The 14,952-nt window shown below is 48.4% G+C and overlaps 1 protein-coding gene across 7 annotated transcripts in view; it reads right to left on the bottom strand.

Annotated features, from left to right (window-relative positions):
• The window catches only part of PLXNA4 (plexin A4), a 699,000-nt gene that overhangs the window by 166,640 nt on the left and 517,408 nt on the right, over positions 1–14,952 (bottom strand). For all 7 annotated transcript variants that reach the window (XM_053255172.1, XM_053255171.1, XM_053255173.1 and 4 more), the window contains one exon: positions 10,219–10,333. In XM_053255172.1, coding sequence (XP_053111147.1) covers positions 10,219–10,333 — 115 coding nt within the window. The remainder of the gene's footprint in view (positions 1–10,218; positions 10,334–14,952) is intronic.

Genomic DNA, 14,952 nt, shown 5'->3' on the forward strand with positions numbered 1-14,952 from the left:
TCCCCAACCATTATAAATAGTGACTGGGGGTGATGGGAGTTGTAGTTCAACAACATCTGGAGGGCCAAGTTTCCCCACCCCTGAATTAGATGCTTAAGAGGTTTTCCGACTAGAATGACTTTTGGGGAAATTAACCCTCGATGGACTCACTGGAATTTCGCAGTAGTATATCAGTTCAAACAGCAAGGCCATATGGGAAAAGGAAAGTGAGCAACATCACCACGGGAGATGCCCAAAGAGGGCAGGGGTCTGGTGCCCAGGTCTGATTTCCCGCCCGGCGTTTGGAGCTCTTGCTCCAGTCCCCCACGGTGTGTGCCAGCGCCGTAACCTTTCTGATAGTACTTGTTTCAAGTTCATTAATAGGAGGCAATTGCAGCGGCCCCAATAAAGGATTCGTTAGCATATAAAAAGGTTTGAGGCTCTGTTAGGAAGTTCATTATAGATAATTGAAGAGGCGAGGGCCATAAAAAGGCGAAATCCTCCTCACAATGTGTGACTTTATCTGATTGACCTAATGTACTTCCTAATTGAAATTTAAAAAGGCAATTTCTCAGAAAAGGAAGACAACTGAGCAACTGGGGTGAGGGGGTCTCGCCTTCTGCACCCTGGGTTCAAATCTCTGGATGGTCCACAATCTGGAATATCCAACTTTTCAAGAAGAAAATTCTTCCTTTCCCCTCGCCATCATCACATCCAAGAGGAATGTGAGTTACATTTAGTCCGGCTGGAATATATAGATCAGGTCTGCTCAACTTAGCCCCCCCATCCCACCAGCTGTTTTTGAACTACACTCCCATAATCCCCAGTCACAGCGGCCAATAGCCAGGGATTATGGGGATTGTAGGCCAACATCTGCAGGAGGGCCGAAGCTGAGCAGCCCTGATTTAGATGAAACCCAAGCTGTTGGCACTCTTAAATGTTTCACCGTTGTCCCTTGTGTGCAATGGCAGAGTAACAGCCCAACTAGTTGTTTCATCATGAGATGATTCTCAACCTTGTGCATGCTGTTAGGATGTTGGTTCATAATATTTTATTTATGTATTGCCGGCATTCATTTTACACTCTTCCTTCGAGGAGCCCAGAGCAGTGTTCATTATCCTCACAACAACCATGTGAGAGAGGTTAGGCTGAGGGATAAGTGACCGGCCTAGAGTCACCCAATGAGTTCCTATAACATCACCCAATCATGGCTATAGGCCACCTCTAGCCTCAGGGGCAAGCTCTCTCTCAATAACAGTGGCAGGGGAGCAACAGCAGGAGAGAGGGCATGCTCTCCCCTCTTGCCTGAGAGGTCCCCAGAGGCATGTTGGACTAGGATGTTGGACTAGATTGGCTGTGTGCCTGGTCCAGCAGGGCTGTTCTTATGAGTTTCATGACTGAATGGGGATTTGAACTCAAGTCTCCCCTCTCCTAGTCCAACACTCTAACCACTACACCACACTGGCTCTTAATATCGCTGCTGCTGCTGCTGCTACTACTATTTTTTCAAAGAGATAGTACCTGAGCTTTTACAAAGAGAGCTTGAAAGTGGCAAACTAATGTACCGAAGATAACAGAGGCAGTAATAAGCATGCCATTCATGGCATATAGCAGATGATTTACAGCACACGCGGTGTTTACATTATTACACTACTAATTCCCATAGTCATAAAATTATATTTACATTTTATGCCACAGAGCAGGGAGCGGGGTGTGTGTGTGTGTGGGGAGCCTAGATAGATCTGATTAGGTCATAAAGTGAAATCAGGTCAATGATATGCACAGCGGACTCCGAGCCCCATAAATTTCTTGGTATCTTTTTGCCAGTCCTGATATCTCCCCGACTCCCTCCTCCAAAGTTAGACCATTCCCAGGTGTAATCAAAGCAGCTCAGGAGAGACTCCAACCGGTCAAAGAATCCTGTAATGCTCCATATATTTTATCTGCATTTCCTAAAAGTTTATGGGGCTGTTAGCTTGATGGATGACGTACATATTTATTGGCACAGCAAAAGTAATAATAGAGAAAGAAAATGCCCATAACCTTAAAAGGTAACTGACGGAGAGAAGGCTGCCGGGGGGATTTATGGAAAGTGTAAATGTCTGGAGAGATAACAACAGAATAATTGAGTATTGGCTTAGTGGAGGTTCTGAGATGCTCCATCCTAGTTAAGGTTGCTGTCAGGGATTCCACCCCATAAAGCCGGTTTTATTTCCTTTGCTTTTTAGTGCAGGCAAAAGTCTTTTTTTAAGTCTCTGGGCCAAAGCCCTAGAAAGCCACTTTCTGCTTCTGTCCCCAGATCTGGTCTGCTTGGGGAAACTCATGTGCCAAGTATCACCAAGGATACATCGAAGGGTGACTGAGTTTGCGGGGTGTGCCCCCTGATTTCCACAGAGTTTTCCACTTTGTCACCACATGGTCCACAGACACTCTATGGTTTTTCTCAGGGTACAAGTAAGGAGATGCAGGATCCAGAGTGCCTGTTTTTTAACTAAATAAAAGCAGCTGTGAGGGAGAGCAATCACCTCAGGGCCTTGGCTGTGGGGCAGTGGGGTTTAACTTGATTTCCCCATGCCAAGCACTCAATTCAAAGCACCCATTCACCACTGTAGTAAACATACAGGTAACTATATGAAACCTGTAAGTTTTCCTCTTCAGGACCAAACACTGCTTCGGAGGGGGCAGCTGTTGTGTGGGCAAATAATACCCTCCACCCCACATCTTCATTTTACTTTTTAAAAAAAGATGCAGGTGTTCCTGATACCGAACGTTTCACATCGGAACATAGGAAGCTGCCTTCTACCAAGTCAGACCCTTGCTCCATTTAGCTCAGTATTGTCTACACAGACTGGCAGCGGCTTCTCCAAGGCTGTAGGCAGGAGTCTCTCTCAGCCCTATCTTGGAGATGCTGCCAGGGAGAGAACATGGGACCTTCTGCATGAGAGCATGCAGGTGCTCTTCCCAGAGCAGCCCCATCCCCTTAGAGGAACATCTTACAGTGCTCACACATGTAGTCTCCCATTCAAATGCAGACCAGGGTGGACCCTGCTTAGCAAAGGGGACAATTCATGCTTGATACCACAAGACCAGCTTTTGTCTCCTCACACTACATCTACTTTGCCCTCAGTTATTTTGGTTTTTAGGGACTGCAGGCATAAGTTAGGTCTGCATCAGATAGGGCATGGCTACACAACTTCAACCCTCCTGCTGAAGGGAGTAATATTCTTGTTGGACTAAAACTCCCATCATCCCTGACTACTGGCTACTATGGCTAGGGACAATGGAAGCTGTAGTCCCTGGGACAGAGGCATCCAAAAGTGATTGTTCTGCCCTATCGTCAGTGGGGATGTGTGGTGAAATGTGCAACCAAACACAGAGACTTCTTAGCAAAGGGGACAATTCATGGCATGCTACCACAAGACCAGCTCTCCTCCCATAACATTTCTCATCGTTCTCCCATAGTTTCTGCAGAGACAGGCTTCCACATGTAGATATCCCCCCCGCGACAAACCAGTGGACCACACACCGTTCACTCGATGTCTCCTTTGGAGGATCACACTGGTTTGATGGCAGTTCAAACCCGCCCAGGAAAAACTTGACAGAGAGGCCCTTGCTGATGTCAATGGTGGTTCTGGCTGGCTTGGCTTTGACATGACCCCAGGTCCAGGACCCTCCTGCCTCACAACCCAGGGATGAGGTGGGCAGTTCAGGGCATGAGACAGAGTGGGAAGACCCTACAATCCAGACCCCGGGCAGCCCACACCCTCAGGACCCTTAGAAGAACCAAGGACACCACAGCCAGCATCCCCACCACAAATGGAGGATACCACCTTGCTTTTGTCCTCTGACTTGGAGGAGTGCCTTGAGGACCTGCCAGCCACAACAGAGTTCTGGAGACAAAATTGGGCCAGACCCCTTTAAGCAACAGAGCCTTCCCCAGAGAAGGTGAGGTCAGTCCACTTTCCCTTGGCTACAGCTATAAACAGGAACTCCAAACACAGCAACACCCATCTCCTGCACATTGTGTCCAGTGCTCTTGTTCCCTGCTCGGAGCTATCCTAGGTCCTGGCCCCCTTTCCCCTTGTAGCTCTCCAAGGTCTGTGTTTCTCCAGATCCTTGCCGCAGCTGGAGTCTTGGGCTTGAGCTGGAACAGGCCAGGCCTCCATGGTGGGGCAAAGAAAAGTAAAAGCCCAATAGTGGGGCAAAGCCCCCTACCACCAACCAAACCGTTGGAAGAGAGCTGGTCTTGGGGAGCAGATCACATCTGGTTCAGGACTGACCCTCCGGCTCTCCATCTAATTCCAGTCATGTTTCTACTCCAACATGCTCAGCTGCCGATGGGGCAGCAGTGGCGGTAGCCAGTTCTGCCTGCACCTGTTCCAAGCCCTCCTTCCTGGAGCAGAAACCTCTCGCAAGCCAAGTGGGCCGACAGAGCTCATTCCTTAAGTGGAAGCTGCTGGGGAGAAGAGGGACAAAGGAAATCAGCGCATTTGAACCTGAAGGGTCTATTCAAGGCCCGTTAACATGCAGCAGCTGTTCCCAGGAAATGCAGCTTGTGGGATCTGCCAAATCTTTTGATGAATTAATATTTGAAGCCGTCATTCTTTTATGTGGCCCGAAGCATGAATGAGTTGGCATAAAATACTTGTAGCGTGAGTTCTTTCTCTCTCCCCCCCTTTTCTTTCCTTCCCTTTTGGCGGCAAATGAAACCCCTCTGAATGCTTCTTTGGGGGGGGGGGAATGCACCCGCACCTGAAAACAGCTAAGCGGGGAAAGATGAAAACCTCCTTCAAGGTAATTAGATGATTAAGTGCCTTTTAAGCCCAGGACCTAACAGATTTGTTATCGGGAGTTGTGCTTTCTACATTTGTGGCTTTTCTTCTCTGCTCGCCGCCTTCCCCACACCACCCCCCGCCCGTGCCACCCGCTTCGTTCCTCCCTACTCAAAGCCGAAATCCCTTTCAAGGCTCTGAACAAGATACTGTTCATCTTGCCTAGCAAAAGAAACACATACACACTGAACAAGGCTTAAGCCTTTATCCCAGCAATTTGAGCCAGACTAGCCCCAGAGTGTTCTGTCTATGCTAGCAACCCTGGGGGGGGGATATGGATAAAGGGGGCTTTGGAGGGGGCAGTGGAATTGCTGATCACGGGAGAGGCACGCCCTTGGTGGCCTCTCTCTCTTTCACCACTAACCGAGATGTGAGGGTGCAGCCACGGGTCTGTCATCCTGTATCTGCCCCCTTGTAGTATAGGGCAGGCAGAGTGGCCACTGGGACAAGATGGGCCCCTGCCTTCCCGCCGGGCCCCCTATCTCCCCCCACCCACTGCTGTTCCTTGCTGCAGAAGAACTGTAAGGACATCATGAAAAGCAAAGCATGCCCAGTACACGCTTTCTCTCACTCCAGGGTCTTTCAGACACATATATTTGTGTGCATGCTTTCCCTTGGCTCAGAAATATTTTAAAATCATATCTACGTATGACAATCACCTTGCATATCCAGGCAGCAACACTAGCCAATCAGGAGGAGAGGAGGAGGCGGGGATGCTGCCTGATACTCCTCCCTCCTTCCCTCCTGGGGAGGACTTGTCTCACTTGGAACTGAGTCCTCCAATGAGGAGCAAACAATAAACTGGGGAGATGGGAGGGGGAGAGCAAAGAGTGAGCTGGTGGGGGCCCTCCCTCAGGGACCCAGGGACATATGGGAGGAGAGCTGGTCTTGTGGTAGCAAGCATGACCTGTCCCCTTTGCTAAGCAGGGTCCTCCCTGGTGGCATTTGAATGGGAGACTACATGTGTGAGCACTGCAAGACATTCCCCTTAGGGGATGGAGCCGCTCTGGGAAGAGCATCTGAAGGTTCCCAGTTCTCTGCCGGGCACCTTCAAGATAGGGCTGAGAGAGATTCCTGCCTGCAACCTTGGAGACGCCACTGCCAGTCTGTGTAGACTATACTGAGCTAGATGGACCAAGAGTGGACCATACTGAGCTAGATGGACACCCCCCACCCCACCCCCAGGAACTCCCCCAAGGGAGGATAAGGGTATACAAAAATATTTGTTTGTTTGTTTTACTAAAATGGTCCACGAACCCCCCGAACATTTAGGGGTGTTCGGTCTGGGGTCAGACCGAACACAGGGTGGTTCGGTTCGACCCCGAACTGTCGAACCGAACAGGTTTGACGTCGAACCTGTTTGCACACCCCTACTCCAGGGTTTCAGACAGGAGACTTTACCAGCCCTACTTGAAAATGCTGCCAGGGACTGAACCTGAGAAGCTGTTCTTCCGCCGGCACTTACGACCACACACCCATTACAATAAGATCAGATCAACGCATTTCTGTTTGTCCCTCTGATTAAAACCCAAACTCTCAGTGCTCACAAATAGCCTGGAATTTGGAAAGCCGTGTTGCATCTGGTTAAAAACTTCAGCCTGGCCATAAAGCACGAGTATTTATGCTTCTGGCGTTGAACTCAATCAAAACAGGCTGGCGAGACAGAGGGATGATTTGTGTCAGGAATACTTCACCTTGACGTATAATTTCCCTTTGCAGTGGGCGTTGGAAAGCAGAACCTGCCGGTTTAAAATATACTGGGGCACTGCAGGTTTTACAGGAGGAATGATGGTTATATTGAGTTGGAAAAAGAAAAAGCTACGCATATTTGTAAAGGCAGGACCATGTTAGAGGTCTAATAGTTACTAAGCATGCATCTGAGGCCCTCTTGGAAATGTCTGTTGGTCCCAACCCAACTGCTAGATTGTTGATAAGGACGGGTCGAAGGGAACACACACCACCAGTCCTTAAGCCACTCGACTGACTGCCTGTCCATTTCCAGGTACAATGTAAAATTCTGGTTTTAACCTTTAAGGATCTCTAGGCCACCTACTTACCTATGAAGCTGCCCAAATATTGAGATTCTATTAAAAAACCCTTGCAACCAGGGAAAAGACTGACAGCTTGCCTAGTGCTGAATCTTACGTCTTTCTAGCCCAGGCAAAGATCCTTTTATTAAGCCTTTAAACCCTGTGTTTAGATCTGTGGAGTGCGGCTGTTCCTTCTTAGTCAGTGCTATGTAGGTACATTGAAAGTGGCCTTATACTGAGTCAAGACCTTTGGTCCATCTAGTTCAGTATTGTCTGATGAAACTGATCCCATGAAACTCTGCCGGGAAATTTAGAACCAGCAAAAGGAAGTACTTTTCCCACGTAGCACATAATCTGTGGAACTCTCTGCCACAGGATGTGGTGATGGCCACTAGCTTGGGCGGCTTTAAAAGGGGCTTAGACAAGTTCATGGAGGACAAGTCTACTAGTCTTGATAGTTATCGGACTAGATGGGCCTTGGGCCTGATCCAGCAGGGCTAGCAGTGGTTGCAGGCAGGAGTCTTTCCCTGCCCTTCCCGGAGATGCTGCCAGCGACTGAAACTGTGACTTTCTGGATGCAAAACAGCCTCTCAGCCACTGAGCTGTGGTCCCATGCCCAGCTCCCTCCCTCCCTCCCGCCCCCCCCCTCTCTCTCACACACGATATATTGTTCTAACTAGATATTGTGAACCCCTCTGAAAGTTTATTTTAAACCGAAGGGCAGGACACTACATGTTTAAATCAAGAAATAAAAAAGGAAAGGGCCATTAGGGTGCAAACATATTCAGATCATGAAGCCCACCATGCATCATGGACAATTAGGAGCTCACCAAGGGGCAGGATGAAAAGGCGATGGGATGTTCTTCTTCGTCGTTTTCAGCACTGCAGGGTAGTTTAAGGAACGGTCCAGAAAATGAGGGCCGTGGGCTCTCCTCAGTTTGATTAGCTGATTAATCAGTGGAATCTTTAACTGATTAATCAGTGGGGATCCACTTGAAGGTTGAAAATGGCATGGGGGTGTCTGACCGGTTCCTCAAGTGATATGTGGTGAATTTTTTTTTTACTACCAAAGGGGGAAGGATGTGGTGAAGCTGTCTGAGACAATTCTCTGAACTTGGGAGGAATCCTGAATTCTCCTTAAATTTCACTTTATAGAATTTCGGGGTCCAGTAAGAGATGTTGGACTGTGGAACTGCCTGCTGTGGCAGGCTCTCTTCTCTGGAAGCTTTCAGACAGCAGTTGGGTCACCATCGGACAGGGCTGCTGTAGGAGTTTCCGGCATTAAGCCAGAAGCTGGAGACCTCCAAGGCCCCTTCCCACTCTGACTTCCTGTGATTCTGTGGGCAGCTCCACACCTCCAAGAGAGCTGGTCTTGTGGTAGCAAGCATGCCTTGTCCCCTTAGCTAAGCAGGGTCCACCCTGGTTGCATATGAAAGGGAGACTTGATGTGTGAGCACTCAAAGATATTCCCCTCAGGGGAAATCTCTACGAGGCCAAGTATGCAGGCGTGCGGCCTCCAAAATGGCCACCGCGCTGCCGGGTGAAGGCCGAAAACCGGCTGAAGAGCACCTGAACGGGTGAAGAGCCGGCATAACGAAGGCCGGTGGGGGGGGGGACCTCTGTGGACACACACACACCCCGCCGCCTCCAGGAACTTCCCCAAGGAGGAATAAGGTTAAAAAAATGTTTTTTTAACTAAAGTGGTCCCCCAACCCCCCTGGACTGGACCAAACCGAACCAAACCGGGGGGGAGGGGGGTTCGAGGGGGTGCCAGACCGAACTGGCCTGCTTGGGTTTGAGTCCGGTCCAGACTCGAACCGAACTGGGCCAGCCGGTTCCATGCACATCCCTACCCTGGAGAGCTGCTGCCAGTCAGAGTAGACAATACTGAGCTCGATGGTCCAAGGACCTGACACAGCATGAGGAAGCTTCCCATGTTCCTATCACTGGCTAATAGTCCAGGAGGCCAGAGGATGTTGCTGAAAAGACTGGAAATATCCTGATCAAGGGTCTGGCATCCTTCACCTCTTGGGAGGGCTGATGTGAGCGTGTAAGATGACTTATCCTGCACTCCTTCCCCTGTCAGGTGTCTGGTCAAGGAAAAGAAACAGGAGTTTTCAGGCTAGCTGTGAGTCAGATGCAGAGAGAGCTTTGGAGAAGCTGGAACGAAGGAGCGGTGCGGATTGCTGAAGCACCGTAAGACACAGGCTTTTCTCTGGGAAGCGGAAGTAACCTGCTGCTGCTGCTTGTAGGACTGCTATTTCAACTCCATCTAAACCTCAGCTTGCATATGGATTGATCATTTGATGGAATGCACAACAAAAAGCCAAATATTACAAATACACCATAACCCACCCAGAGATCTCTCCTTCCAAAGGAAGCCAGGCTCCAAGTAGCACTGCATCCCTGGAACTCCTAACCACTGGGAGAAGCGAGGAGCAGGTACATAACAATATACAGATCACGACAGTTCAGCTTCCCGATACAAGTACTTAAGGGATGCTTCCCAAACACTAGCTGTAACTGAACAGTGGGAGGGATGTCCCTGGGGGCTCATCAGCTGGGTGACAGCTTGTTCTTTCCTCTCCACGCCTCTCTGAAGAAGAAAGGGGTAGGGGTCGATCTTCACTTTTTGTCCCAGGGCCCACTCCAATCTTGTTACATCCCTGTTCCATAATTATCTCCCTTTGAATTTCTCCCTGGTTTTTGGAGTCCCAAATTTGCTGGGGTTATTTCTGATGTGGAACTGATTCATTAAGAATCCTCCATTGAACATTTTTTTTTAAAAATTGAGAATTGTGCTGAGATGTGTAGTTTGCCCACTTTTCAGTTCCGTCATGTCCTCCTACCTATACAGGGGTGCCTTGGTTATAAAATGCAGAAAAGCAAACTTGATTGTTCAACCTGTTGTGCTAGGATTCTTTTTGTGCAGCAATTCACCAATATGTAGAAGCAACCTTGGGCATCAGTAGAACACCGCACAAAAAAGATATGATTGATCAAGGCTGCTTTTTTGCATTGCTTTATCAATACAAACACACACACATACACACACACCCCAATATTTAAGCAGGGATATGCTAACGAACTGAAGGAACTGAAAGGTGTGGCAAATGACACCTGCTCCAACCACAAAATTAATTTTAGGAATCCTCTATGGGAAACTAGAATTCAGGGACAGTGGAAGGGAGGACGTAATAAGCCCACCATGGTGCAATAAAAGAATGGAAGGAGGAAACTCCTCAATGGAGACCCCGAACTGCTTCTTAAGACTTTCTCCAAGTTCTTCCCTCACCCCCTTTCATGCCCTGTGCTGCTCCAGAGGTGAACCCCTGGCAAGCATCCCCCTGAACAGCTCTGCCTTTTAGCCACCCTACCTCGGGGAATTTAACATGTCCTTCCACAAAGCGGCAGGTACGTGGTTCGTGAGTGCAGACGTGTCGGAATTTGCACCAGTGGCACCGATAGGGACTTTCTACACAGGACCGGCACCTGATTAAAAAAAAAGAGAGGAAAACTTTAAGAAATTCAACATTCCCGAAAGATTTCTAAAAACTGAAGGTGCAGAACAAACAAACATTCCCCCCCCCCATGGTGTAGGGGAAGAAAATGTTGGTCATCATCATCAAGTATTAACTCTGTTTAGAGTCCACTTATCTCACATAGCTGAACTATATCCTCTGGTCTCGGAAACACTGCATACAGCCAATTAATCAAGTGAAACTTTAGCACATTCTGTTCATTGCGAGCTTCAGTTTTTCAAGGGTACTAGTCCTCAAGGAATGCCTGGGAATCTGGGACGAGTGACTGCAGGCTCAGAAATCAGAGATCAGGCGGGGACCAGACTCCACTGTTCACAGCTCCCATATACCTCATATGCAAGAACAGAAAAACCACCCTGCTGGTGAATCAGATGAAAGGTCCAGTATTCTGTTCTCAACATCCCTGACTGAGATTTGGAGGTATACTGCCTTTAAACATGGAGGGTCCACGTAGTCATTGTGGCTAAAAGCCATCATAAGAACATAAACACAACCCTGCTGGATCGGGCCCAAGAAGGCCCATCCAGTCCCGCCTGCTGTTTTGCACAGTGGCCCACCAGATGCCACTGGAAGCCTACAGGCAGGAGTTGAGGGCAGGCCCTCTCTCCTGCTTTTACTCCCCTGCAGCTGGTACTCGATAGACTGGTATGAATTTTTCTAATCTCCTGGCCATCATGTGGCAGAGAATTCTGTACATTAATTCCATGCCAAGAAGCCCCAGCCTCATCTCAACTATGCACCCGCAGACATACAAAGCACATTCTCCTATCATCAACACCAACCACGGAGACTCATCCCATTTTTTAAAATGGTTGAGACGCCCTTCAATTATTTCTAATATGAGCTGGTTCTCATGATCCAAACAACATTTGGAGGAGAGCTGGTCTAAGGGAGGAGAGCTGGTCTTGTGGCAGCAAGCATGAATTGTCCCCTTTGCTAAGCAGGGTCCAGCCTGGTTTGCATTTGAATGGGAGACTACATGTGTGAGCACTGTAAGATATTCCCCTGAGGGGATGGAGCTTCTCTGGGAAGAGCATCTGCATGCTTGGATGCAGAAGGTTTCAAGTTCCCTCCCTGGCAGCATCTCTGATGTAGGGCTGAGAGAGACCCCTTCCTGCAACCTTGGAGAAGCCGCTGTCAGTCTGTGTAGACAATACTGAACTAGACGGACCAATGGTCTGACTTGGTATACGGCAGCTTCCCAAGTTCCTATGTTCCTGATATCTGCTTGCTGGCAAAAATCTGAGTTTCCTGAGCTGCCTGCGTGCCTGCAGAGCGTGTTGGTGTGAACTCAGACATTTTTGCTGATCCCCGGTTGGCACTGTGCCAACCCAACGTTTAATTGGGATCATCAGTCTTAGATCAGGACTCGGCTTTTTGTTGCTGGTTAAATGCTGGGGGTTTTGCAGCACGGATCTGGGACCAGCAAAAATGTCTGTGTTCACACAACATGCTCTGCAGGAGCCCATGCGGCTCAGAGAACTCAGATTTGCCAGTCAACAGATATTGTTTTGATCGCGAGAATTGGCCCTATGAAAGCCGCTCCCTGATTCAGACACAGAGAGAGTCAGTCTCCCGCCCTCCCAGTGAATTCTCTCTGCACTTCAATCCACCTTAAACTCCCTTGTTCTTCAAATTGATAACAAGCGCCAGCTCTGATAAATCAAATTAAAAATGGATAGTGTATTATAGTTTGTCAAGTTGGAAAGCAAAACACGCCATAAATATTTAAACATCAGCATCTCTGGGCTGCTGGAGTCGGGTTTTTCCTCCCCTGCTTCCACCTGGGCTGCTGTCTGTCAAAAGCAATGGGAACACGGAAAGAAGATTTGGCATTGCTTGTGGATTGCCAGACTGAAGCAAATCCCTCTCCTTCATGCTTCCAGAGCACACTTCATGCGGCAAGGACGTTTGCTGAATATATACCTGTGCCTCGAAATGCAAAGGCTCTAATGCAGGCCTGCTCAATTTCGGCCCTCCTGCAGATGTCGGCCTACAACTCCCATAATCCCTGGCTATGGGCCACTGTGGCTGGGGATTATGGGAGTTGTAGTCCAAAAACAACTCGGGGGCGGGGGGGACGACAAAGTTGAGCCGGACTGCTGTAAAGGGTGAAGCAAAACTCTGGGTTTGCAAACATACAAAAGTCATGTACCCGTGACTGGGAACCCTACATGCACTGGGGTTAGTGGCCAGCACAGGCCACTGCATGGCTTTGCAGTTTTCCAAACATGCACTTCTGCTTAAATATCTTGGCCCTAACATGGGCCCTCAAAGTGGAGTGCAATACATAAAAAATCAATACAAAATCACACAGCAAATTAGAACAAAACATTTTTTTAAAAATGTTTGAAACTAAAGCTAATGAACTGAACAACAGCGGAGCATAAAGTAATTCTTTTAAATGAAAAGAACACTCACCTCAAGTGAAATGCGAAGCAAAACAAAAAATATATATTCACCAAGTGGTGAAAAACTAGGGTACCTGGCAGGCCTCATGGGGCAGGGAATTCATAACCTGGAGGCCACAACTCACAAGGCCCCATCACACATCCTTGCCAACCAGACTTCCAATGGTCAGGGAACGCAGACCAGCATCTCTGATAATGGCAACTGGTGATAACCTATGGAATTCTCTGCCACAAGATGTGCTGACAGCCACAATCTGGAATGGCTTTAGGAGGGGGTTAGATAAATTCATGGAAGACAGGTCTATCAATGGCTACGAGTCTTAATAGCTGAAAGTCACCTCCAGCCTCAGAGGCAAGATGCCTCTGAATACCAGTTGCACGGGAGCAACAGCAGGAGGGAGGGCATGCCCTCAACTCCTGCCTGTGGCTTCCAGCAGCATCTGGTGGGCCATTGTGTGAAACAGGATGCTGGACTAGATGGGCCTCCTTGGGCCTGATCCAGCAGGGCTCTTCTTCTGTTCTTAAGTAAGCAGGCAGATATATTTGGAAAGGCATGGTCCTTTAAATAACCTGGTCCCAGACTGTAGCTTTGCTGAGCGATGCGTGAATCAACTTTAAAGCAATGGAGCAAAGGGATGCCATGAAGGGGTTCCCCTGCCTTGGATTACAAAACCCCATCGTTTCAATTTCAGTTCAACTGAAAGCTACTTTGTTGGCTTGCAAATAATACTATACTGCAGCTGAATAGTTATCTACCAGGTATACAGAAGCAGTCACTATTCCAAATACAATGTACAAGGTTTCTTCATTGACCCTCAATGAGAGCTCAGTCCTTTAATCTCATGCCAGTATGATGCCTTCTTGCCATGAGGAACAGCAGTGGCATATATTGACAGACTGATACTCAGCACAAATATGATTTGGGAGTCTGCCAACTTCCCAGGATCCTTCCCAGTATAGAAGTCACAGTGGGCCTTGGAAAGCATTTCATATAAGAACTCCCATCCTCCATAGCCAGCCACCTAATGGTGCAGCAGGGAAGTAACCTGCCTAGAGAGCAGGAGGCTGTTGGTTCGAATCCCCCACCAGAATATGGGAAACTCCTATATCGGGCAGCAGTGATATAGGAAGGTGCTGAAAGGCATCATCTCACACTGCACGGAAGGAGGCAATGGTCAACCCCTCCTGTATTCTACCAAAGGAAAACCACAGGGCTCTATGGGCACCAGGAGTCAACACTGACTCGATGGCACAACCTTTCCTTTTTCCTTTTCCTTCATACCATTCCGTCCACCCACTTAGGATTTTGCCCAAGGGAACATAGGAACATAGGAAGCTGCCATATACTGAGTCAGACCATTGGTCCATCCAATCTCAGTATTGTCTTCACAGACTGGCAGTGGCTGCTCCAAGGCTGCAGGCAGGAATCTCTCTCAGCCCCAGCTTGGAGATGCTGCCAGGCAGGGAACTTGGAACCTTCTGCTCTTCCCAGAGCAGCCCCATCCCTTAAGGGACATATCTTCCAGTGCTCACACTTCTAGTCTCCCTTTCATATGCAGCCAGGGTAGACCCTGCTTAGCTAAGGGGACAAGTCATGCTTACTAGCACAAGACCAGCTGTCCTCTAAGGGAGACTCTGCTCTGTGTCCCACCACTGCTGGAGGAGAGAACAGGGTGGGTACTCTGGACAAGGTTTTCTTAGTGGTGGCCCCCAGGTTTTGGAATTCCTCCTCCCCCTCCCCCTCCCCCTGCAGAGACCCTTCCTTGTCGAGTTTTACAAAGGCCGAATCTCATTTCTTTAATTAGATGTTGAATAACAATGAGCTTATTGGCAAGTAATTACAGGTGAAACTCGGAAAATTAGAATATCGTGCAAAAGTCCATTAATTTCAGTAATGCAAATTAAAAGGTGAAACTGATATATGAGACAGACGCATTACATGCAAAGCGAGATAAGTCAAGCCTTAATTTGTTATAATTGTGATGATCATGGCGTACAGCTCATGAAAACCCCAAATCCACAATCTCAGAAAATTAGAATATTACATGGAACCAAGAAGACAAGGATTGAAGAAAAGAACAATATCGGACCTCTGAAAAGTCTACAGTATACTGTGCTTGACTGGCCAGCAAACTCGCCTGACCTGACCCCATGGAGA

Source organism: Hemicordylus capensis, chromosome 5, assembly GCF_027244095.1.
Source record: "Hemicordylus capensis ecotype Gifberg chromosome 5, rHemCap1.1.pri, whole genome shotgun sequence".
In the NCBI taxonomy this organism is placed as follows: Eukaryota; Metazoa; Chordata; class Lepidosauria; order Squamata; family Cordylidae; genus Hemicordylus; species Hemicordylus capensis.